This window comes from Cyrtonyx montezumae, unplaced genomic scaffold (assembly GCF_038088225.1).
Source record: "Cyrtonyx montezumae isolate F1298 unplaced genomic scaffold, pur_monq_1.0 scaffold_8, whole genome shotgun sequence".
Classification (NCBI taxonomy): domain Eukaryota; kingdom Metazoa; phylum Chordata; class Aves; order Galliformes; family Odontophoridae; genus Cyrtonyx; species Cyrtonyx montezumae.
This window is the reverse complement of record NW_027072089.1, coordinates 8,048,769-8,073,099: the sequence shown is the minus strand read 5'-3', so window position 1 is coordinate 8,073,099 and position 24,331 is coordinate 8,048,769. Positions and strand designations below refer to the sequence as shown.

Sequence of the window (24,331 nt, the reverse complement as noted above, 5' to 3'; positions counted from 1 at the left end):
GAGTAGACATCCTGTTGTCACCCTGGAAAGCTGCTCTTCCCATGTAAGTGCTTTAATAATGCTGAAAAGGTTTTTGTCTCAGAAAGAATTTGATTTCATTGAGAGAATTTTTGTGCCTTGTGTTTGTTAAGTGAGAGAAATACTGGGAAAATTAACATTTGTCACGTTGCTTCTATAGTCAGTGCTAGAAAATTTCACAGTAGTTTTCCTTATGAATACCTCCCTGATATTTAAGTAAAAAATAACAACAGCAACAACAAAACCAACCAACCAAACAAACAAACAAAAAAAAAACAATCAGACAGGATATTAGGTATTGAAAGATATTAATATGATTTAATATATTCTGCTTTCCATATATGTTTTCAGATGAAATGGATTTCATGAGAAAATAACACAAGTGTGATTCCAAATTCTGATAGAGCTATGTAACTTACTTCTCAAGGATTAGCATCCTTCAGCTAAACTAAATATTAATAGTTCAACTCACTTTCAAGGAGGATTTTCAAGTCTTCAGCAACAAAATGAGATATTTCTACTGTTGAAAAATGCATTTCTTTTTAAGTCCTAAAATACAGTGAAAGATACACAGTCTGGTACTACTTTGAGTACTCTATCCCTGTTCCATGTACATGAACAAGACCAATGCTACCAGAACTTTTGTTTTGTGCATTGCACTAGAAGAAAGATTTCAGATTTTAAGGCAGATGCTATTTTAGCTTGTAAAAGGCCTGCACAGGGCCAACAAGGTACAACCTTATTGGAAGTGATGGAAATATATCTTTCCACACTGTAAACTGAAAGAGAAGATGTATCTGTGAGGCTTGAGATGTCCTGAATGGAGATAATAATTGTACACTCAGCAGAGGATCATACCGCATCAACAAATAAATGCACTGGGGCTTATATCAAATTGTTTGTCAAAAGCTGCCAGACTAAGGATGTTGTTGGGACATAACTCAAGTACCAAGCTGAAGTAAAGAGCTAGTCTGCAGTGGTGGGAATGACTAAGAGCAGTTTCAGGCATTCCCTAGTGGCAATTGGATCCACATTTTTTTGCATCAGCAGTGACTAATAGAAAAGCTCGCACCTCTTGAGAGCAACCCTGAGGAGAAGGATTTGGAGGTGTCAGTTGATGAAAGACTCAACATGAGCCAGCAATGTGCACTTGCAGCCCAGAATACCAACCGTATCTTGGGTTGCATTAAGAGAAGCATGACCAGCAGGTCCAGGGAGTTGATTCTGCTTTTCTACTTTGCTCTTGTGAGATCCCACCTGGAGTACTATGGAAAAAGACATAGTGTTTTTGCATGAGTAATAGAATGTTATACCAAAGGGACAAACCTCAGAATCCATAATACAATATAAGTTTCTGTATGTGGTTAAAGAATAGAGTATTCACATTCTTGAGAGATGTAAGGAGAGTCTGGCTGCCGTGTTTATTTGTATACTCTCTTCCCTTGGGAAGATTGCAGGGTGGGACTTGAGGAGTGACGAAAGGGAATTGTAAGACATATATCTGCACCCAGAACTATGCAAGAATAAACAAACTTATCTGGCAAGACATATAGCAGAAGATACTGACCTGGCAACTATTTTGTGGATTCTGCTTACTTTGAGAAACAAAGAGAGATAGATTTTGTCAACTACCTAGAGGATATATGCGTGAAGAATGTGAACCTGGCAGCAGGACTCAGCATGGAGATCTAAAGATATAACAGCTTGTTTTTCTCACAGCAGGCACTCCTGCTTGCAGAGCTCCCACCACTGCAATCACAGAATCACAGAATTGTAGGGGCCAGAAGGAACCTCTAGAAATCACCTAGTCCAGTTCCCCAGGTTGCACAAGTAGATGTCAAGGTGGGTACTGAACATCTATCTCCAGAGAAGGAGACTTCACAACCTCTCTGAGCAGCTTGTTCTAGTGCTCCGTCACCCTTACTATGAAGAAGTTCTTATGCACATTTTTGCTGAACTTCCTGTGCTTCAGTTTGTGACCATTTCCCCTTGTCCTATCAACGTGCTCTGCTGTAAAGAGTCTGGCCTCATCTCTTTGTCTCCCGTGACTTAGATATTTATATACATGAATCAGATCCCCCTGAGTCTTTTTTTTTTTCAAGGCTGAACAGACACAGGTCTCTCAGCCTTTCCTCACAGGGGAAATGCTCCAGGCTCTTTATCATCTTTGTGGACCTCTACTGGACACTTTCAAGGAGATCTCAGTGTTATTTGTAGAGAGGGAGGATCACATCCTTTGACCTGTTGGCGAAGTTTTTTTTAGTGCACCCCAAGATGCCATTGGTGTTCTTGGACATCAGGGCACACGGCTTGAATCACAAACTAAAACTTTTTCACGAGCGATCCAGTATCTGAAAAATCTTTTGAGGTATTTCTCACAATACTATGTCAATTTCTGGAGGAAAGACATGAAGCTATTGGAATGGTCCAGAGGAGGGCCAGGAAGGCTGAGGAGGAACTTCTCATAACAGCATGTAGCAACGGAATGAGGGAAAATGGATTTAATCTGGAAGAAGGTAGATTTAGACTAGATATTAGGAAGGAATTCTTTACTGTAAGGGTGGTGAGAAACTAGAACAAGCAGTCCACAGAGGCTGTGGATGTCCCTGCCTTGTAAGTATTCAAGGCCAGGCTAGATGGGGCTTTGAGCAACCTGGTCTAGAGGGAGGTGTCCTTGCCTATAGCAGGGGGTTGGAACTAGATGACAAAGGTTCCTTCTAACCCAAACCTTTCTATGATGCTTTGATAAACCTAGTTCAGAATATCAGCAGCTAACCTTTGTATTTTATATAAATTAATTGTTTTTTTTTTATAATCTCATTGCTAACAGGAATTTTTTTTTCATAGATCTTCACTGGATAACTGTGATTACATTGATAGTTTGTGCATATATGATTTGAAAATAGACAGCTTCTTAAGGCTGTCTATTTTCAAATCTACTTGCTAAAACTAAAAAAAATTGTAGGGTTAAATTTTTACTTTAGAAACAGAATGTTTGATTACAACATGAATCTTGAAATGTTCACCTTTACTCGCACTGCAGTATAACCCTTAATTAAGCACCTTTAATTTCAGTAGTGACTGAACAGACAAGAACAAATGTATTACAAAAATGGCCTATGGCCTCTATACAGCATACAACCCAATCTCTCTCCAGACAATTGCCGCATTAAAAGAAAGACAGAGTATTTTTCATCTAAGAAGGAAAAAGGAGAGGATTTACATCTCAAAGGTACATATTCAACCACTGAAAAGTGTCTAAGTAAGAAAATATCCTTTCCTCATTGAACTAAAATCTGTATATAGAAAGATTAATGAAGAGGCCTTTGGCATATCAGAATTAGATTTGTACCTTCATCACTTTTTCAACTGCAAAAATCTCCTCCCGTTTCCTCATGCCCCCTCGTTTTCCCAAGCATGAAGGTTAAGTGTGTCATGGTTTTAGCTAAATTGCAGAGTAGGGATGTTAGTCTTTCCTCCCTTCCTATAGGTCTTCGTAGAGCTAAACTACAGCCCTGACACCACTGTGATACAAAGCAGTCTGTGCCTGCCCTGCCAAAGTTTTAGCTGCCCCTTCTACTGAAGAGCCCCAGAAGAAGCTGAACAGTACTTTCCTGCAGCAGAGTACACATCTACAACCTAAAAGAAACCAGAGAGTATATTTGGCTTCTTTTTCATAAGGTCTCTTTTTATTTCTAATTGGGATGGAGGGAGAGGAGGAACTGAATCTACTGTAGGCAGTTTTGTTTTGTTAAATGGTTAAATTTGATTGTTAAGTTGTTAAAGCCTTTTTCTTAAAGCCATGGCAGTGGCATTCACATGATAGGTTATTTATGTTGTGTGTTCTCACTAGAAATGTGTTTACAGCAGGGAGGACTATGTGTGATATTGCATTTTGATAAGATTTCAAGGGTTTTTTATGTTCTACTTAAATCTTTAAAATACAAAACAGTAAATAAACACATTTTAGTATAGAATGACTCCAGCCTCAAAATTGTTCACGATACTTCTTTCATGTACTGTTTCTCAGGTTTATCTTACAGAACCACTGTTGAAAATGTTTTACTTGATAAAAATATGTCTCTAGATGAAATTGAATTTCTAATAGAGAATTAACCTATCTAGCTTAATGACATGTATCAGTTACAAAACTAACGCAATTACAGTTTTAGCACAAGAGTATATATTTATTTCATGACAGGAATACAAGTATGATTACAAGAAAAATCTGACTTTGATTAGACAGTCTCACATAACTTTCTTGATAAGAATTTGGCTTAAAATTCCATGGCGGGCATTAACTTTAATTTACATTGGCTGAAGAACAGTAGAGAATTATCTGCTCAGAAATGAAATGTCCACAAACTCTATCTTATAAAATATATATATATATTTTTTTTTTGTAAAACCACCTAGAATGAGAAATTTCTTAAGCTATTCCAGTTCAGAATACTTCCGCAGTTTTTGAGAAGTAAAGCTGTGATGGAGGGCAGCTTTTCAGAGTTAATGAACTCTCCATCAATTCAGATGACTGAAGACTTTTTTTTAAGGTGCTTTTAATTTTTTTTACTTCTTTGTATTTAAACAGACTGTTTTAGATCAACTCGGTAATAGGAAATAAAACAGGTTCAAGAAAATGTTTCTGAGTTCTACTGTTGAATATTCTTAAATTGATAGATTTGTCCTATGAATCATTTGGGAGAACATGCAGAAGTTAGCACATAACGGAGACCATTTCCAAGTACAGTGTGGGTGTAGCTATCTTATTTTATGGGGCAAGGAGGTTTAATAGATTGTATAAAGGAAGTGCTGAGCCCACAGGCCTCTGGGCTGGGGAGTAGTCTCAAATATCTTCCACCAAGTTTTGTAAAATACAGACATTTACACTTATTTGTGATCTTGACAAGCATTGCTTCAATTCTGTCTAATGTTTTCTGTAATGTTATCTCAGTGTTTTCTTTCTAAATCCTTACTCTAACTTTAGAGCAAGTACACTTACTCTCTAACCCTTAGAATTGTATCTTTACTTATGCTAAGAATTTCTTACCCTTCTAGTAACTGCCTCACTAAAAATAGGATCTACAAATGCTGGTATTAATCAGCCTAATCTTCTTCAAGAGAAAATATTTAAGCATATATTTAAGTTGAACATGCAGAAGTATGTCTAAAGGGAACTGTCACTGCTTCTTCCTTTAATGCAATGGTTCTTTTTGCCTTTATGTGAATAGAAAATGCCTAAAGTCAAAATGCTTGACACACAGCACTGTAGTGGCTGCCAGCCAGAAGTATTGCAGGGGAAGCATCCTGCTTTCAATGCCTTGTTCAATTTATTGGTTAGTTTTTATATTATTTTGAAATAGCAGTTCCTCATTTCCTTCTCAATATCAGTCCTAAAGCACTGAGACTCCTAAGTCCTTGTTATGATGTAGGACCTGGTGAGAGACTTCCTGAAAGTGGTCCATTACCCAAAGAAGTCAGTGCTGATGCTCATGCTTTGTAACTTCAAGTTTTCCTCTATTCCACAGATACGATGTTTTTCCCTTATGATCATACTGAGTCATTACATAGAAGTTTTATTATTCAGTGACTTGTTCCCATTCTTCATTTTGTTTTTATGTTGGCTCAAGTGCATTGAAGCAGTCAGATGCCCTTGGAATTGTACAAGTGCCTAAGATAAATGAGGTCTCATTTAGTCCTTAAACTTATATTAACAACTGCAGTATAACTTGTCTGTTGTTGAATACAATACTGCACATGTTCTTTAAGAATGCCAGACAGTGTAAGAACGTAGCTTTCTTTATTCAGATTCTGCATATGACTTATTGAATTGTTAAAGGTCATATTTTCAAGTGGATAAAAAGGCAGTTGGTATTCTGGAAGTAATTATTGTCACATCCTGCAATTGCAAAGGATATAGGGAATGGTTAAGGCAAATGTTTGCATTACCTGTTGACCATGATAAAATACAGCTAAAAGGAACATCGCCATCAGTAGTAAAGATGCCTCCTTTGTACCCAGGAAGTCTGTTCTGGATAAATAAGGAAAAATAAAATAAAACACAGTTATTGATTTGTCAGTGTTTGTTGTAATTATGCAGAAAGCTCATTCTGTAATGTACCCAGAACTTTTCCTTTTCTTTAAAAAATGCTCTTTATTTGGGACTTTAACTTTGAAATGCATTATTTCAAGAGCACAGGGGTGCTATTAGAGAAGCAGTCAGTAACCTCTCCCCATTAAGTGTCCATAAAATTACTTTGTATACCTTCAAGTCTTGCATAAAAGACATTCACTAAAATGTTAAAGAGAGCCAGTCCTAAAATGGAGTCCTGCATAACCCACTAGTGACAGGCCTCAAGCCTGTTTTAAGCCTATTTACTTCAGTGTTTTGGGCCTGACTCATCAGCTAATCATTCAGCCATTGCATGCTATTTTTACCTTGTTGTATGCTGGACATTTTGTTCATGAGGATATTGTGAGAACAGAATCAAAAGTTTTGCTCAAATTCAAGCGTGCCCATTTTGAAGTTGTGACAGATGACCTCTCAAAGATTTCATCCTGGAAGGACTCTAAGGGCAGTAGTCTCAAACATAGAAGTTATATATATCTATTATCGGATATCATAGCAATGTATTAATTGCAGAGACAGATGACTTTTGCATTGGGTTGGAATAATTTTTATTAAACTAATTAACATAGCTAAGAAAACAGAGAAATTCTGGAAACAGAACCTTCAAGCTTGTGTTCCCTTATATAAAAGGTGAAGCTCAAGTACTTGCTCTGAGTATGGAGCATCTCAGCTGCGTTCCCTTCCTCCTAAATTGCTGGCTGCTCTGAAGAATATTTCTGGTTCTTTCTTCCTCCCCTACACTAAAGTCATTAGAGACTTTAATTGCCATGGGGAATGCAAAATTTCGTAATTCTCTGAAATTTTCACAAAAGGGGAAACTTTGCCACATTTGACTAGAGAGAAGAAATTAAAGACAATGCTCATGATTTCTACATCTAGTCTAAGCTGTTGGCCAAAATATTGTTTTCGTACAGCAATCTGTCATATTTGTGGAGTTCTGTCATGAATATGCTATGCATATAGAGAAAATAATTACAACTCAAGTCATTAGCATCTTGGTACTGTAGGAAGCTGGCAAGAAAAGATATGCATGCAGAGCCTCACAGCATTAAAGATATATCCATTCTGAGAACCACTTTCACTGAAAATCCTTGTTTTTTCTTCTGCAAATTTTCAGATATTCAATTTTCTGGCATGCACTTAAGTACACAAAATATCAAATAATAAACACATGTTTTTCTGAACTAGAAAAATCACCATTGCTCTAAGTTTGGAGTTATTTAACAATTGGTACAGCCTTGTTCTGTCACTGGTTCAACTCCTCCTTCTGGGAAGGATGCCTGGGAGGAGGACCCTGACCTTCAAATTCCCTCCTGCAAAATGGGATCATTCCTATTTTCCTTATTTCTCTGGGAGCCATGTCTTAATTTTTGAGATTTATACAGGTAAAATCCTGATTCTTAAAAATCAAATGTTCACTCCTATTTTCCTATTAGGAGGTATAAATTTCAGTTAGTACTGCTGGAGTTTCTAGGACTAGAAACAAGTGATCTGTATGAAACATGAATGGACTATGAAAGACAGAAAACATAATCTCTGCTCACTATGTAATTATTCTTGTGAAATAAGCATGTAAATAAAAAGGCCTGAGAAAAAAAGTCATAAGTCTTGTTGGATTAGTCATTGTCTCTTGCAACCAATGGTATTCTTAACTATGATGCTACCTATTATGTGTGTACTTGCCCCTTTTTTTATTATTTTATTTTACATACATTTAATTTTAATAACAATAACCAGTTCATAAAGAAAGCTGTGAACACTTACTCTCCATTGTGATTGAAGTGGTCATATTGTAGGAAAAGCGAAGCGTAAATGGTCTCAGTCAGCAGAGCATAGATTGCAATCATGATTAGAAGTACTGCCAGCTTCAGGACAGAGTTGAGACGAAGAAAGACTGCACAGGTCACCATTGCCAGCACACCAGTGAAGACAAAATACTGAACACAAAAGAACAGTCATTACTTTTGATTATTAGTGATCATTGTTCGCTCCATAAGTGATCATTGTTCGCTCCATAAGTATATACATAAAGGATCAAATGATTTATAGTATCAAAAAAAGATTTGTCTCCAATTTGGTGCTCAGGTAGATCTTAAAGTGTTTGCTATAATTGAATGTTCAATTAAAAATTCTCTTATTTTGCATGGAGTCTTCATGTTAGCAAAACTCCTCATCTGTATTGCAGTTTCTCGTTATTAGAAAAGAATGGGCATCCTGTATCATGAAAAGAGGAAAGTGAGAGATGCTGTATGTAGTAACACGCTAGTTAATAGTCAACTGAGTGAGAATCATTTTTATTTCTTTAGATTCTGAATTTTCACAAGGGGTACATTAATCAGGATAGGACAACCATATTTCTGTTCAATCCTTCTTCTATTCTATCAAAACATAGGATAAAAACACAGGTATTTATCTATTTTTATTTTTAATATTGCAAGCCAAACTTAAAATGAATTGCCTGGAACTTTTATTCATATTTCATTTTCTAATCTCATCATTGTCTCATTTTTCTCAATGATTAGTCATTATCTCATTTTTCTCAATGATTAGTCATCTGCCATACACAATCCATACACCTGATACTGGATATGGAGAAACAATCATGTTCAGATTTGAAATAGAAATATAAACACCCACAGTTTAAATTAATTTGCATTGTAAAGCTTTAGGAGAGATTAAAGCATTCATTTTTCTTAGAACACATTTTTTTAGTACAATTCCTCTGTAGAAAAGTGTGTAGCTCTGCTACTTGCAGCATACAGGTGGCAATATCATGACATCGCCTTATGACTTTCTAAGTGACATATGCATGACCAACCCATTGATTTTGCTATCTGCTTTTTCATCACAGAGAAGGGGTTTTTTGCTTCAAATGGAAATTTATAATCACTACATTAGAATGACTTCCATTCTTGCAGGAAATATTAGTCTCTTCCACTAGCTTCATACAAATTAAATAGTGTATTTTATTGGTGGCGTATTCAACCATTGCTGGATGTTTTTATAATTATTTTAAAATATACAAGACAAGCAGCAAAAGCATAAATCCAGGTTAATCTGCTGCTCACAAAGACGTAAGCTGGATGAATTAGTTTGGTCAACCATTTGCTAATGGTCTTTCATGTCCTTGATTTCAGGGATGAATGAAAATATTACTAGCAAGTCAGGGCTTCTGTTTTCTGTAATGATTTTTAACGAGGAAACAAAATTTATCTAAACTTTTAATGAAATGTGGGTCTTGTCACATCTTAGCATTTCATGTCTACTCACATTTCAGCTGCATACTGAACATTGTCTATGTATTTCCATAGTTCCTGCCTAGAACGATAAAAAATACTGGGGTACATAACGGTTCTATTTGTAATGCTCTGTTAAATCATAAAATTGATTCCTTCTGTAACTCATATCTGTTTTTTTTCTACCCATGTTATGCTTCAGCTTCACAGAGCTACTAAGGCACCTGACTTCACCACCAGTACACAGGTCATTGATTCTAGGTAGTAGTTATATAAATTTTGTGCATCTGTGCCTCAGATTCAAAAGTACCCTCAGAAGTACCTCAGGACAGGAACAGATGTCTGAAAATGATGCAGATGAATTGAACGTCTGGTTCTTCAGAGGTACTGGTTTGTCAAAATCACACCATAGCTGTGAATAAAGAAGGAAAACAAACTCAGGGCTATATTGTGCACTGGCAACTACGAAGTTGGTGGCTGACCTCCAGAGATGGAACTGGCTGACCTACTGCTCTCTCTCCCAGCTTCCTAACTTCCACAAAAGACTAAACGGACAGCAAGAAGAAAAGTAGGGATGAAAGGGAAAAGGAAAAGCTATGCACACTACAATCAATCTTAGATAACCTTCCTTTGCTATCCTGTTCCCAAAGTGGAAAAATGAGTTCCTCCAGGACTTTTAGAGAACTGACATTGGACTCTCAAGAATTACTCCCTGAAAATGTATATACAGTGCTGTACTATAGAGAAAAAATATTAAAATGTGAACATAAAATCAGACTGCATGTGTACTATTTCTTCTAGTTAGAGTTTCCTGCTTATTTGCTATAGATGATATCCTTCCAGAGATGGGACAAAATCTCATGACACTGTGCAGAACTGGCGTGGGTCAAACTGTAATTGGGTCCCAGAACTGTAAGTGTAACATCTAGAATGTAAGTAAATGAAAAAATGGTTCATTATACAATGATTTTGAGAATTGTACTGGGGAAAATGTCAGAAAATATTGCTTTTTAGTTTTATGGCCTGCATTTATTTTTATGGTTTTTCAAACTAGCTATATTAAATATAAACAAAATTACTGTTTGAGTCATAATACATCGAGGACTAAGAGCATAGGAAAAAAAGTCATCAGTGGTTTCATACTTTGACAGTTAAAGCAGATGGAGTTTCCTGTCACATATATTAGTCCAATCTGGATGTTTATACTAGGTCATTTCATCAAGCTGTTAGGTGCAAACTAGTTCCCCTGGCCCTCCTACTAACACATTTTTATTTTTTTTAATGAAGTCCAACTACTTATAATTAAATTCTAATGAATTTTGAACTTGGATTTCTCTTGTTTGATCTTTCAGTAACTTCTTCATCTCTGCAGTGCAACAACATTTTCTAGATCATTGGTCCATCGGTCCTTGTGTGACAAATGGTAATGATACCTTACACAAGTTCTTAGGATTACAAGAATGTATTTGATGTAGTGAACTACAGAACCCATTTGCCCATCTGGTGAAACCAAAGACTTAAGACTTTTATTAGAAAGCATCCAAGTCTTACTCCCCTACAGTTGGATGAATTTTCAGTAGATACATATAGCTGCATAACTGAGCTACAGTACCAGCTCTTAAGTACATGTAGGTCCCAACAGAGTGTTGCAGTCCACCATATGGAAAACAGTGACTCTGTAATAGTCACTTTTTTAGTGATGTACAGAAAGTAGTTAAAAACAGATAAAAACAATTTCATAAAAGATAAAATTTCATAAAGATAAAAATAATTCCATTATTATAATAGAATTTTGTCATATGCAATAATGAAATTAGATAAATGCTTTGGTTTCATGTAGAGGTGAGAACTTTAAGATATTAAGCGTTACTGTTTCTTGTCTTGTAGATGCCCACTGGAATAAGAGTTAAAACAGTTACATTTCTTTGGCTATTTTTGAATTAGCCATCCCACAGATGACAGCAGAATCAGTCTGCAAAAATAATCAATGACAAGCCATGGAGAAAATCTTGTTATCAAAATATTTGTAACAAATTGAGTTTAGTCACCTTGTTCCAAGAGCAAAATTCATTATAACAATCTCTTGCCTGACAGATATTTGTCAAATATAATTTAAAATCCTCTAAATTGTACAGCACTCCTTAGAGATCTATACTATAATGTACCAGTGTCCTTATTGTTAGGAAGCTTTCAGACTTGTCATTTACTGTATTTATATTTATATTTTCTCAGTGGAGACATTCTTTCTCCAACTGTCTCTCTTATCAGTTACTATTACAAAGGAATGCAGATAAGTGCCAAGTCCTAGCATATTGGCAATCCGAATTCAATCAAGGAAGAATGACTGCAATATAAATAATACAACCTGATACTTGTTAGCAAAAGGTGATACAAATCAGTAAAGTGTAAGATTTCAATATAATTACTGCAGTTATATAATAATTATTACAGAATATTTATTGTTGCTCTTGTGTTATAGTTGCTACCGTTTTTATTGTTACTAAATGCTTTTTTAGTCTCATCTATGAGGAACAAAGTTCAAATGAAAAAGCATGGCTAAATCATAACCAAAATGTGGCATAGGAGATGCAATTGTGATGAAAATGTTATTTTTTATGTATTAGTGTGATATTTACTTCCTTCTTTGCTCAGGCTTCAACACCTGATGAATTGTGTGGTATGATTACTTGTCTAATTCATGCAAAGCTATCTCATATTTCTAAAGATATTCAGATAATCAGGGTATTTCATTGGCAATAAATCTAATCACAATTCCTAAGCAAAGATTCAATACATACCTTTCCTCAGTTACACTGACAAAATTTACTCTAGGTTTTCAATATCTGTGTCTTAGTGGAAACATGTACATTGGGACTCCAGTCAGACCAAAACCCCAGTAAGGATAGCAGAGAAAGGAAAATCTCTTTAATGGGAACAGTATGATCAAAAGATATCTTTGGAGATACCTTTTCTTCTGCACTGATTACAACAAGATCTGCAAGTGACCATGTCCATAGTTTGATGCTTTGGTGAATGTGAATCTGGGCTGAAAGAGTCTGTTAAAACCACTAAATGAGCAAATGGAAAGTTATTTTTAGAATTCAGGATTTTTAACTTCTCTCCTGCAATGATGTTACTGGCCTAACATCACCTGGTGTGTAGGTATGTTTTAGTTTTGTTGACCCTTCTCATTTTTAGCAGGATAAAGGATAGGAGAATGGTGAGTTGAGGAATTTAATATTTACAAACATTACTTGGGCTAATAGACCGTAAGAAAGCATAGGAGAGTGACAGAAAATGAATTATTCTTAAACTGTGGATATGCTGAACAGAAATTAGCAGAAGGGCTTTAAAAATAGATGATTCTCACGAGGAAAGATAATTAGGTATTTCAGAAATACATGGTTTAAGCAACAAACTGAATTTCCTGAAGCTGTCATACTTTGCCTTTTGTATTTAAATCATAGCTAGCTTATAAACACGTTAGTTAGCGAGTCCCTTAGCCAGCTTAATAATTCATAAATCATTTTTTCCGCTGTAATAATCCCTAGTTCCCTATGAAGCTTACAATATTTATGATGGCTCCAAGAAAATTAATCAGAATAGATGCAAATATAATGACATTCCTGGCCAAGTAGGTCTCATTAATCCAGCAGCAAGTTTTCCGGAGCATTAAGGGTAAACATTTGTAATCCTCTGCTGTGGTGATTAGCACGAGAGCGGAGTGCAACATAATCAGAATAGAAAATTGAATGACCATTGGTATCACCCTGGGAAGAAAAAAAAAGAGAATCCAGCATTAAAATTCATCACTATGCCACTGCTAACAAAAATTAATGTGCCAGCAGTTAACTCTAGGAAAAATCAGTTGTAATAAATTTGGGACAATTAGTTCAGGGAAATAAAGACAGAGAAAGAAGAGATTTATTCTTGTTCCAGTGTCTGCCATTGCTTCACACTGTTTCTTGCTGAGAAACTGCTTTTGAAGAAATAAGCCAAGGAAATCACTGCCAGTGCTTCAATCTGTCTAACCAGTGTCTGAGCAATCGGAATCTCCATTCTTTCAGGACACAGTTATCTCTTAAGTTACTTTTAGAGCAAACCTATTCACACTGTTGTTTTTTGTCTCCACTTGCATATAAACTGGTTCCCTCTCCACTAGGTTAGTAGGTTTGGAAAACTGACATTTTGTATACAGCTCACCACAAGTGTCTTAAAATTATTCTGTATTGCTGGTTGTAGATTGTAAACTCAGAAGTGACTAGTACAGTGATGCAGCCTTATTTCTGACATGTCAGGATATGGTAACTACAGAAATGCAAGATTTCCATAATTTTAATTAATATTGAGTCAAATTCAGCTAAAAGTAGAATATAATCAATATTCAAAAACAAAATAAAACTCTCAAGGTCTACTGTTTTCACAGAAGCCCTTCAAAATATAATCAGTCTATCTTTCCTTAATTTTTTCTAAATCTGATCTATTTTTTCTTTGCTTAGATCTGGGACATGAAGTCAATGAAGTAAATGACATGCTTGAAAAATGTGGAAAATTATTTTACTTCACTCAGAAAAAAAAAACTCAGCACTTCATAAACTAACTTTCTGTGTTCCCATTTGGACCAGTTATTCTCTTTTTGCTTCTTTCAAAATTTTTATTTGAATTAAACTCATGCAAATTAAAAGTAACTTTACTGCTCCTGAAAAATTTTCCTTTCTTAATTCTTCTTACATTTTTGGAGTGTGGAATAATTAAGTAATTAATATTTTCAGTATTGTAGTTCTATAAATGCAAGAACACTGTAACAATTTAATTGCAATGTGTCATTGAATAAAATCTTTGAAAGAGGACTACCAGGGCATCCCAGACAGATTTCTGCACTTCTAATTGGCTGAGTGTATGTATGATGTACTCTACTAATTATGCTTTTGGTAGGAATATGTTTTAACTTATAAAAGATATGAAGTTGGCTACATCTGCTGTCCCTCATCTTGTTGAGTAAGGCATAATGTTATTTGTATGCTTGGGCCCTATTGCAAGAAAAGGGTGTAAGGTGGAAACAGAAGTGAAAATGTCATCATAGTTTTCTTTATTAACTTTTCAGGAGGTTAAGGACTGTCATTTTCATTCCCTGTGTTTGAGTGGACTATATCTGAAATAATCTGAAGTTCTCAATTTCAGTATATCCAGATCTGCCATTAACAGAGCAAATTCTGAACTAACAAAGTTGTAAATTTAAAACTGTGTTTTGAGCCTATTAAGTAAGAAGTTTTCATTCTAGAAAGTTTCATTGTAAGCTAATAGGCATGGAACCAATGGAAAAAGGATACTAGCACAGAGGCATGACCAAAATATAAGATTTTTAAAAATGGCATGCATGAACATTTTACAGCAATGCAGCTATGACTTACAGGTGCAGTTCCTACTCTAAAAACCTCATAATCAATGAGACTTGGAATGTGGGTGTTCAGTACACTGAAAATGAGGCAGTAGTTACCAGAGCATTTTTCATAAGGAACGTCTTAACTAGTTTATGTAAGATATACGTGTGTGATGACAGTTTTCTTTGTAGCACTATTATGTTACAAAACATTTTTAAATGATATTTGAAAATTACAAAAATGGAAGTTCTGTGCTCTAATGAGCTGAAATAAGGTGAATTACGCATCTGTGTCCCTTGAAAGCTTCCATGTAGTAATAATATATTTGAAACTCTTCTGATGATGGTATTGGTACACAGCGTTATCTCATAGTTGATTCAGCGTTTCATTCCCATGAGATTTTCTGGAGGTATGTGTGTGACAAGTAGGAAAAACAGTAGAGCTTCCTCAAAAAGACCCAGCGAGGTCATCCAGAATTAAGTCTTGCTTTTGAAAGAAAAAAGAATGCAGCTAGTAAAAACACATTGCATTATGAAGGGAAGAATGAATAATGAAGAAACAAAGACTGGAGCAAGACCACAGATTTTGTGACATGCAATTAAAACGTCTGTAACAAGAGTCACAGAATTCACTGAAAGTTCCAAGGACACCAAATAGACTGCTGATAATGCCATGAGAGCAGCTTCTCTCTTTGAAAATACACAGGAAACCACTGATCCCTTCTATAAAATAGAATATGTTCATAGATACACTGAGGATACACTCATGAATAGAATCTCAGAAAAAGGATGTGAGTTTCAACTCAATCATCTGGGACATAGAAATCTTTTTTTGATGGAACTGGTAGGCACAGACACTGATATTCTATTTTCTCCTTCACTACCACGTATACAGAGCTCAGAAGTAATACACTGTCCATGACAGCAGACTATCCTGTGAAAAATGTACAAAAATTTAAGATAGTTGAGAGTAATATTGTCAAGGGAAATAAAATAAAGGAAGGGAAAAGTTGGACAATATGGTCATGGAGAATTAGTCAAGAGAGCTGTGTAGTTTAGGATAAGATTCAACTTACTACCAAGAAGTCTCATATTAATTCAACTGTACGGCACCTTCTGATCCACCGATTGACTAGTTTTTTGGCGGCTATGTTTTGAACCCAGAGTATAGACACTGGGATACAAAAATTATGTGAGATGAATTCCTTCAGTTTAATACGCTAGAATATTCTTCAATAACCTTCCTACTTTCCAAAGCCATATGACTGAAATCCTCTTTGTAACTGATAGTTTCTATCTATATCTTAGATATACATAGACAGTCTATTTATGCATATGTAGTCCACTGCTGCTACTGACCTAGCCTGACCCAGCTTTAAATGAAACCAGAGTAAAGGTTTAAAAAAGATTAGGGTCAAGTCTCAAGATGTCAGACCAGAGGAGAAAAAATGTGAGTCCTTATTTCAGTTTTCCACACTCTAAATTTAGGACAAAATGTTATTGCATTATAGTACTATACAGAGAGCATCTGTGAGCCTAAACATGGAATATAAATGCAAAAATGCAACACAACCTGCTTAGGTGCCTGGGAAACCAATGGCCTTTTTTTTGTTCATATTAAATATGTAAGGAATGACAGCTCTTCTGTAGTGCCTATACAGTTGAATGTTGATGTGTTCCTCTCTTGTTTAATTCTTCTTAAGACAAAAACAAAATTAAACTCTTCACATCTAAGACCTCCAAAAGATCAGTCCAGTATCTGTGTTAAAACTATGCTGACAGCATATTGATAGGATCAAGTTCAGCAGAAAACTCTGGGAGGTTAGAGGAATATAGTAATAACAGCAACATATGCTGCTGCTAAAGGAGTTCTCTCTGAAGTGCAACACCAGGATTAGACACCCTCTTTGCTGAAGAAGCAACTCAGGGCCAAATGTTTTTCAACCCAGAGGTTCCTTTAATGTCAAGATCAAATGAGGTTTGAAATTGAGCTTTTGCCTTCCCACTTTCTGATGCACAGTTGGAAATCAAGAGTTGTGAAGCCAGAAGGAAAATTTATGTGAAACAAAGCATGCAGATGTCTAAATGAACAATTTGACATCTGTTTTTCTCCCCTCACAAGAATAACCCTGGGAAAAACTGTCAGAAATAACTGAAGCACAGAAGTTTGCCCTAGCATAATCTATTGTCCATGTAGGCATATAGGAAGTTCATTGCAGGAAATTAATCAAACTCCCAGGACTTTCAGATGGAGAAGATGGATCACTGTAAGATGGGCAATATAACAATGGCTTCACAGAGGATAATTACAGCAGATATATGGCATTAATTTATGTCACATAATATCCTTGACTCAATATTTCAAAGCATGAAAACTACTGCTAATATTCTTAAATTCTGTGAGGCTCTTGTCAGGGAAAAATATGAATGGATCCAATATTTATCCTGTAGGAGACAGATAAAATACAGAAACACAGACAATGTAAATGTAGATGTAGTGATAAAAAGTAGATGTAGTAATAGAAAGATGATTCCCTTATTGAACAGACAGATCACAGCAAACTATCTGGAAAAGTCCCTGCAGAAGACTTATGATGGTTTAAATAATGTTTTCTTTCACTGTTTCAAAAAATTCCCATAAGACTCAGTTCAGAAAATATTCAAATTTTTTAAAGCAAATACATAATTCCATCCCTATTCAACAGAGCATTGAAACATTCATTGAAAGGCACTTAATTGTGTTCTTAGGAAATGGGTAAATTACCATGAGGAGTGCAAATTATACAGCTTGTAAACTATTCCTTATAAATTATGTCCATGTTCCTCCCATAGGGTAGTTTACTTCTCTGATATCTACTAAAGGAATAAATGTAAGTATATAGGGTTTTCAGTCTGAAGAGTAGGATAAGGGGAGACCTTATTGCTCTCTTTAAGTACCTAAAGGGAGATTGTAGTGAGCGGGGGGTTGGCTTCTTTTCTTGTCTAAGTAGTGACACGACTAGAGGGAACAGTTGCAAACTGTGTCAGGGAGATTCAGACTGTATGTTTAGGAAATGCTACTTCTCCAAAAGAGTGGTCAAGTGCTGGAATGGGCTGACCAGGGAGGTGGTGGAATCAACAACCCTGGAGGTGTTCAAGGAATGTTTAGATGTGTTGAGGGACATAGTTTAGTGAGAACTATTGGTGGTAGTTGGACAGTTGGACTGGATGATCTTATTGGTTTTTTCCAACCTCAGTGATTCTATAATTCTGAAAAATATCCTGCCTAACTTAGTGAAGTGATATTATCTTCTTGTTCTCATTCCTGGAATTTATTTTTGAACAGAAACTTCAGAAATCTGAACTTCCAGATTATTTTCTCATTCAGTAAATTTACTCAAAACCTATTTTAGTATTGCTCAGCTACTGACTACTCTTCGTTTAAAAGTGATGTTTTGTTAATACTGAAACAGATTTTGAAGCAGAATATAAAAAAATTGAAATCTGAAGACAAAAATATGTCTTCATAAATCTTTACAGCGGTATTAAGCTCCTGAAAGAACATAAGAACAGCCATGAAGTACCTGTACACGTATGCAAATCTTTCTTCAAAGAGATAATGGTAAATACTCTTTCCATGGATGTCTTCCCAGTTTCTAACAATCAACATTTAGGGGCATTCCATAGGCCAACATTCCAAAATTTTATTAAAAAACTCTGCTGTTCTTATAGGAAATATCTAAACTTCATTTGCACTTGCTTATAATTTAAAGCCCATTTAATTTTCAGTTAGAAAGGTCTGCAAAGGATCTGTGATATGCTACAGGAAACGTAACAGTACAGTGCAATATGGGAAACCAAAATGTGAGACAGCTGCAGGCATGGTGGCTGTATGACTCCTTCTCCATTAACTCCAGTAGCACCAGATACCCTCCTGTGAATTGAGGGAGATAAATCTATGCAGATAGAAGAAATAAGATGTGTTTTTGCTATTATTGCAGTGATTGATATAGCAGCAGAAATAATTTTGGAAAACAGGTGCCGTTAATAAGATCCATAAATCTTCCTGAATATACTGAAAAAATATAGACTAACAGCTACAAGGAGTGAAGAATTTTTAATGTACCTAGTGAGAAGGATTTCAGACAAGCAAACTTACTAGTATTAAAGCACTTTAGCACATAAAGATCAATGTAAGGTTGGATACTACTTTGTGTATGTTCTCTTCTAAGAACAGCTATGAAACATATTGTGTACAGGCGCTTGCATTTAACCACTATTTTGTTATTCTGAGACATAAACGTGGTGATCTTCCAGAGATAATCCAAGAGATACTGCTACATTAATGTAACATAAGCTTCTTATTTTATGTATAAGTACTGTATTTCAAAGTTATTCTCCAGGAACATGTAAACTAAGCTTCATCTGAATGGTAGAAATTACCTGAGAATTATGTTCCATTTTAGTACTATCTCTGCTAAAACCCAAATGGGATTAATGGGATATTTTGTTGAATAGTAGATAAAAGTGACAATTAGTGAGTATGACTATGTTACACACATTAGCATAGAAGTTACATCTATATCAGTTTCTTCACTTTGATACGAACATGTTGTTTGGTCAAACCCTGGTAGTGGCAGACATGGAAGAAGATCTATCAGATCACCCATTGCTGTTGCTTTATAAAGGCAGATAATTGCTTTCCTCATCTCGGTAGTTATGTATCATAATACAGTATAGCTGTACCATTTTATTAAGAAGCATGTAAGAAACAAAAACAGAACAATCACTGATTGACGAGATGATTATCAGTCAGTTAGCAAAGAAGCAAGATTTTAATTATGGATTATTAACACTGAACTGAAAGCAGCAAGCAATACTTTGCCAACCACTGTATACCAAAGTTCAAACTTATCTCAGTGGGAGTTCTTAAAAACTTAACAATACAATCCAAACATTACAATACTATCAGTAGATTCACATGAAAATGAGAAGCTTCAGATAATATGATATTAAAGTAGATAATAAGGGTAGGAGGGAAAGGTCAAAAATATTTTCAAAGAGTTTCAGGAACCAACAAGATTTATTTGCTCATTTCACATATAGAAATGTTATTCCTCAGTTTGATTTTCCCGAGTGTGCTTTCAGATATATAGCAATGTATCTCTGTATTTACCTGGAAGAAGGAAGTAAGCTTTGGATAGCAGTGATGAATACTAGAACAATAAATGCGCATACCAAGTTTGATTTGAATACTTCATCCCGCATTTGAGAATACTAGAATAATAATAATAAAAAAGGTAGATTAGTTGTTAATTCATATGGTGATTTTATAAAGATAATCAAGAGAAATCTCTAATTTTGATTTTCGCTATGAGGTTGCTTTACTGACTGCCTCTTTTTCCAATATATTTATGTGAAACCAAAAACAAAAACAAAAAAACACAGACATATATTAGAAGCTTGCATTCCTGTATAGAATATTAAATACCTAGTTGCTTCACCAACGGAACTATGTTTTCTTAAAAAACTTAAAAATAGAACAAAACAAAAACAAAAACAAAACCCAAAACCAACAAACCCAGTTTGGGACATTCTGTGGCTTGGATGTCATAATCTCTACATTTTAACATATCCAGAAGCTATACAGAAACATATCAATGTTACCATTCTCCGTGGAGAGAATGAGAGTATTTTTATGTAGAAGATCATTTGAAGCACTTTATTATTATCATTTATTTCAAAAGTATATGTATGACATATCAGACCATTGAATATCCTAGCAGGATTCATTTTTTGGGAGTTGCCATGAAATGGAGTAACAGATGCATCAGTGAAACACAGTGGGTCAGTTTAAGTGGAAATGTTGCCTGTATCCTCAGCTGGTATTAAACACTGCTAATTCAATGAAACTCTAATAATTTATAGTAGATGAAGGTTAGTCCTAAGATGTATTTATCCCAGAGTAATGATGCTAAATTTTCTCCAGTTAATAAAATCTCCTTCCACAGGGGCTTGCTCCATTCATTTTATTTTCTCTGAACAATAACTCTGTTCTATTTAATCTCCCTGTTTTGCAAGAGCTGACAGTTACATGTGCGAAAGAAAAGTCAAAGAAATACTGCCTGTGAGCACTTTTATTTGGGAATCAGGAAATAAGGCAAACTGTGGTTATAAATGCCCAGAAAAAGAGCTGTGTCAGGAATATGACATTTAAAGAGTTCAGCTATAGACATTTTACTACTAACAGCTCTTGTAAGATCCTGCCTAGATTTAGGCTATAAACATTATATCATAGAATCATGGAATCGTAGAATCATTTGAGTTGGAAGGGATATTTAAAGTTCATCTAGTCCACCTCCTCTGAAGTGAACAGGAGCATCTACATCTATATGGAGAGACTCAAGATTCTGAAATTAGGAAAAAGGCTTCTTTGTACCCTGCTCTCATTTGCTCTGAGTAAGAGATGTGTTTATTTGTCAGTGACTTTCATTCTGGATCTTCTGCTGCCATGATTATAGCCTGTGTACACTGTTGTCAGAAGCAGCAACACTTTGACATGATTTTTGATTGTGCTCACAGGCAACTCCATTGTACTGCACTGCTGGGAGTACAGAGGTACTGACCACTAATTAATTTGCAAGGAAGGAGAACTCCATCAGTCTGAGTGGCTTTTTTTGTTTGTTTTTTTCTTTCTTCATTTGTTTTTTTCTGGCATAAGAAAAATCAAAGGGAAAAAGAAAGACTTGTTTCTTAAAATGTATAAGGAAATTCCAGTTATTCCTTAGGGAAACAGAGACAATGAATTGAATGAAATACAAACATGGAATTGCCTACTGTGTGGAGCATTATGTCAAAAGAATAAATGCTGTGGTCTAATCAGTAAGAGTGCTGTGATGAGACAACAGTCAGTGTCTCTAAAGTAGTACAAACGTCAGCAGTAAGCTGCACTTTTCTAGCAGCCAATTGCTTAATGACTTGTAGAAGTCATTAAGGATAGATTAAATCTAAAGACTCTCCCAGAAGTATGGGGAGGGATGCAGTCAGATAGAGCCGGGTGAAGTGGCAGAAAGATCATAATAAGACCTGAAAAAATTACAGCTACATTGCCTCACAGACCTAACACAAAATGGCATGTCTGACCTTGTGGTCCAGACGAGACTCATCATGATTCTTTTGCGACCTAAGCTCTGAACTGTTGGGTAGCACTGTTAGCTATGCCCATCCAGATAGCTAAAATTTAGCTCAAATAAGGAAGGCCAAGGTTCCTCCACAGAGTAATGCTGCATATTCAAGACTTTTCAGTTTTTTCTAGGACTCCTTGGAAGGAGGTGGTGCTGGACATGCAATGCTCTTCATATGTTCACCTAGAGCTTTTGTGTACTGGAGAGAAAGATGGCTGGCATTAAGTCCACTGCTGATCTTCAAGATGAAAGGGAAGACAGTGGTTTTATTTTTATTTTTATCTCCAGAGCAATGGAAAATCTTCTGCAGCTTCTGCTGAATAGGGACAGAAGAAGATGGAAACTCAAGGCAGGAGAAGGGATAGATGAACTTCTGAGGAGACCAAAGAGTAGTACAGACCCCACTGATGATCAACAACAGAAAAGAAGATGAAAGAGGACCAGAATTTGCTAAGTGTTTCTTCCACAGACCCCTGGGAAGCAACTGTATGTATCTGGGTTGAAGGAAAAGGGTGTTGTAAATCTCTACAAGGATACAAAATATGATAAAGGAGAATTTTGTTTCCTAGTCATTGAACTTCTCAGCCACCTGAATTTCTCATAATGAGAAATTCAGATATTTAGGTACTCAGATATTTAAGTCTAATTTTTACATTTGAAAAACTGTACTGAGAAAGACTTTTTGGTGTTCTCTATGTGCTCATGTCACATAAAATACAGACTCTTCACCTGTAATCCCAGTCTGGTTTATGATAGTAATACAAATACACAGAAAGGCCTAGAATATGTTCATACAAATCTTTATGCTGGAAACTTGCCTTAACAAAAGCCCTGCCAGAATGCAAATCACCTTGTTCCATTAATATTACTTATCCTCTCTGAAAGTACATATTACTGATGTTTCCAAGTAGTTGCTATTAAGGTAGAACATCATAATGATATCTTTTAATTTTTGGAAATCATGTAAAGTGTTATCAGATTTTCCTTATGAGCCATTATGTGTTTCATGCTACCATTAGAAGTAGTCTCCAGTGATGTCTTTTTCACTTTGTCTGACTACATCCTATTTGTGAAAACAACCTCTAGCAAAACAGACTAAATTAGTCTCTAAACGAGACATCAAATGCTAATTAGTAAAATGCAGGCAGGTAATGACTAGTTCATTTAAGGAAAGGATCTGTGGAGTGTATCAGATGAAGATCTTGCACAAAACCTCTGAAAAACATATTCTTACAAAATTAATGTGGAAATACTCATACTGAAACAGGAAGTTAACCCAGTCAGTAATGTAACCATTGCTGCTTGCTCTGGAATCTATGTTTATGCCGTCACCAAAAATGACTTAAATGCAATGAGATAAGAGAGGAGTGAGAAGATGTACCACTGACTTAAACTGTTGTGCAAATGAAGCTGTTCTAGTTCCCATGCTAGTTTGGGCGTGCTGTTGGTGATATTTTTTACCCTATGAAACCTCAAAAATAGTAACTCAGCACTTTCAGTAATACTGTAAATCTTTTGACTGCCATCTCTTTACAATGAATTATTATAAAAACAACCAAACAAAAACCAAAACTTCAATACTACAGACAGTTGAAACAGCTAAAAGTCCAGCATTAATTATGGAATGTATTCATGCTACTCAAAAAGATTTATGACCACATTGCATGGTAGTCCTGTTACTAATGCAGATGGAATAAATACAGATTATTGTTCATATGGTCACTCACTTCTTTGTGGCTTCAGGTACAGAGCATTAACACAATTCTGATTGAACACTGTTCCTGTAACAATGCTTAGTAGTGAGATCAGATATGGGTACTGGTTGTTCTATGTACTGAAAAGCTGTGAAGTCTGTGGTGAGAGGCATTTGTAAGTAAAAGAAGTAAGTATCAGGCAAGTAACAGTACTGTGTGGAATTGTAGTGGCTGAATGTGATGATGCAATATTATACATAAGAGAAGTTCCTTAATTTCAAAGTTACCTCTGAATTATAGCTGCTACTGTGCCGAACTGAAAGTAATTGGCAGCAAATGGAAACAGAAGAGTGAAATGGGAACCAACAGACTTAATTCTGTCTATTTGCTCAGCAGCACTGCAGGGAACAGCTCAGGATGCTGATGTAGAAGGTCATGGTAAGCAGTTACAAAATGTCAGTGACTAGCAGAAGCATAATTCCAGACTGAAAGGTCAGATGTGGGGAGAAGAGGGGGAGAGTTAATAATCTGAGTTCTCTGTTTTGTTTCTTGAATGGGCAGGAGGAGAAAAGTGATAATAATATGACGCAACATGCAGTAAATAGCTACCTTCTGCAAGATAACATTTCTTCCAGTATTTTTTTTCATGATTACCAGCACATTATATTTTAATACTAAAACTAGGACTAAATGGTGAACTAAGTTTCACTGCT

At 35.6% G+C, this 24,331-nt stretch overlaps 1 protein-coding gene across 1 annotated transcript in view; it reads right to left on the bottom strand.

The window, feature by feature from the left end:
• The window catches only part of ADCY8 (adenylate cyclase 8), a 122,890-nt gene that overhangs the window by 14,193 nt on the left and 84,366 nt on the right, over positions 1–24,331 (bottom strand). Inside the window, exons 9-13 of the mRNA XM_065752391.1 lie at positions 19,917–20,017; positions 12,950–13,151; positions 9,704–9,793; positions 7,910–8,082; positions 5,965–6,046 (exon numbers count right to left, since the gene is read on the bottom strand). Coding sequence (XP_065608463.1) covers positions 5,965–6,046; positions 7,910–8,082; positions 9,704–9,793; positions 12,950–13,151; positions 19,917–20,017 — 648 coding nt within the window. The remainder of the gene's footprint in view (positions 1–5,964; positions 6,047–7,909; positions 8,083–9,703; positions 9,794–12,949; positions 13,152–19,916; positions 20,018–24,331) is intronic.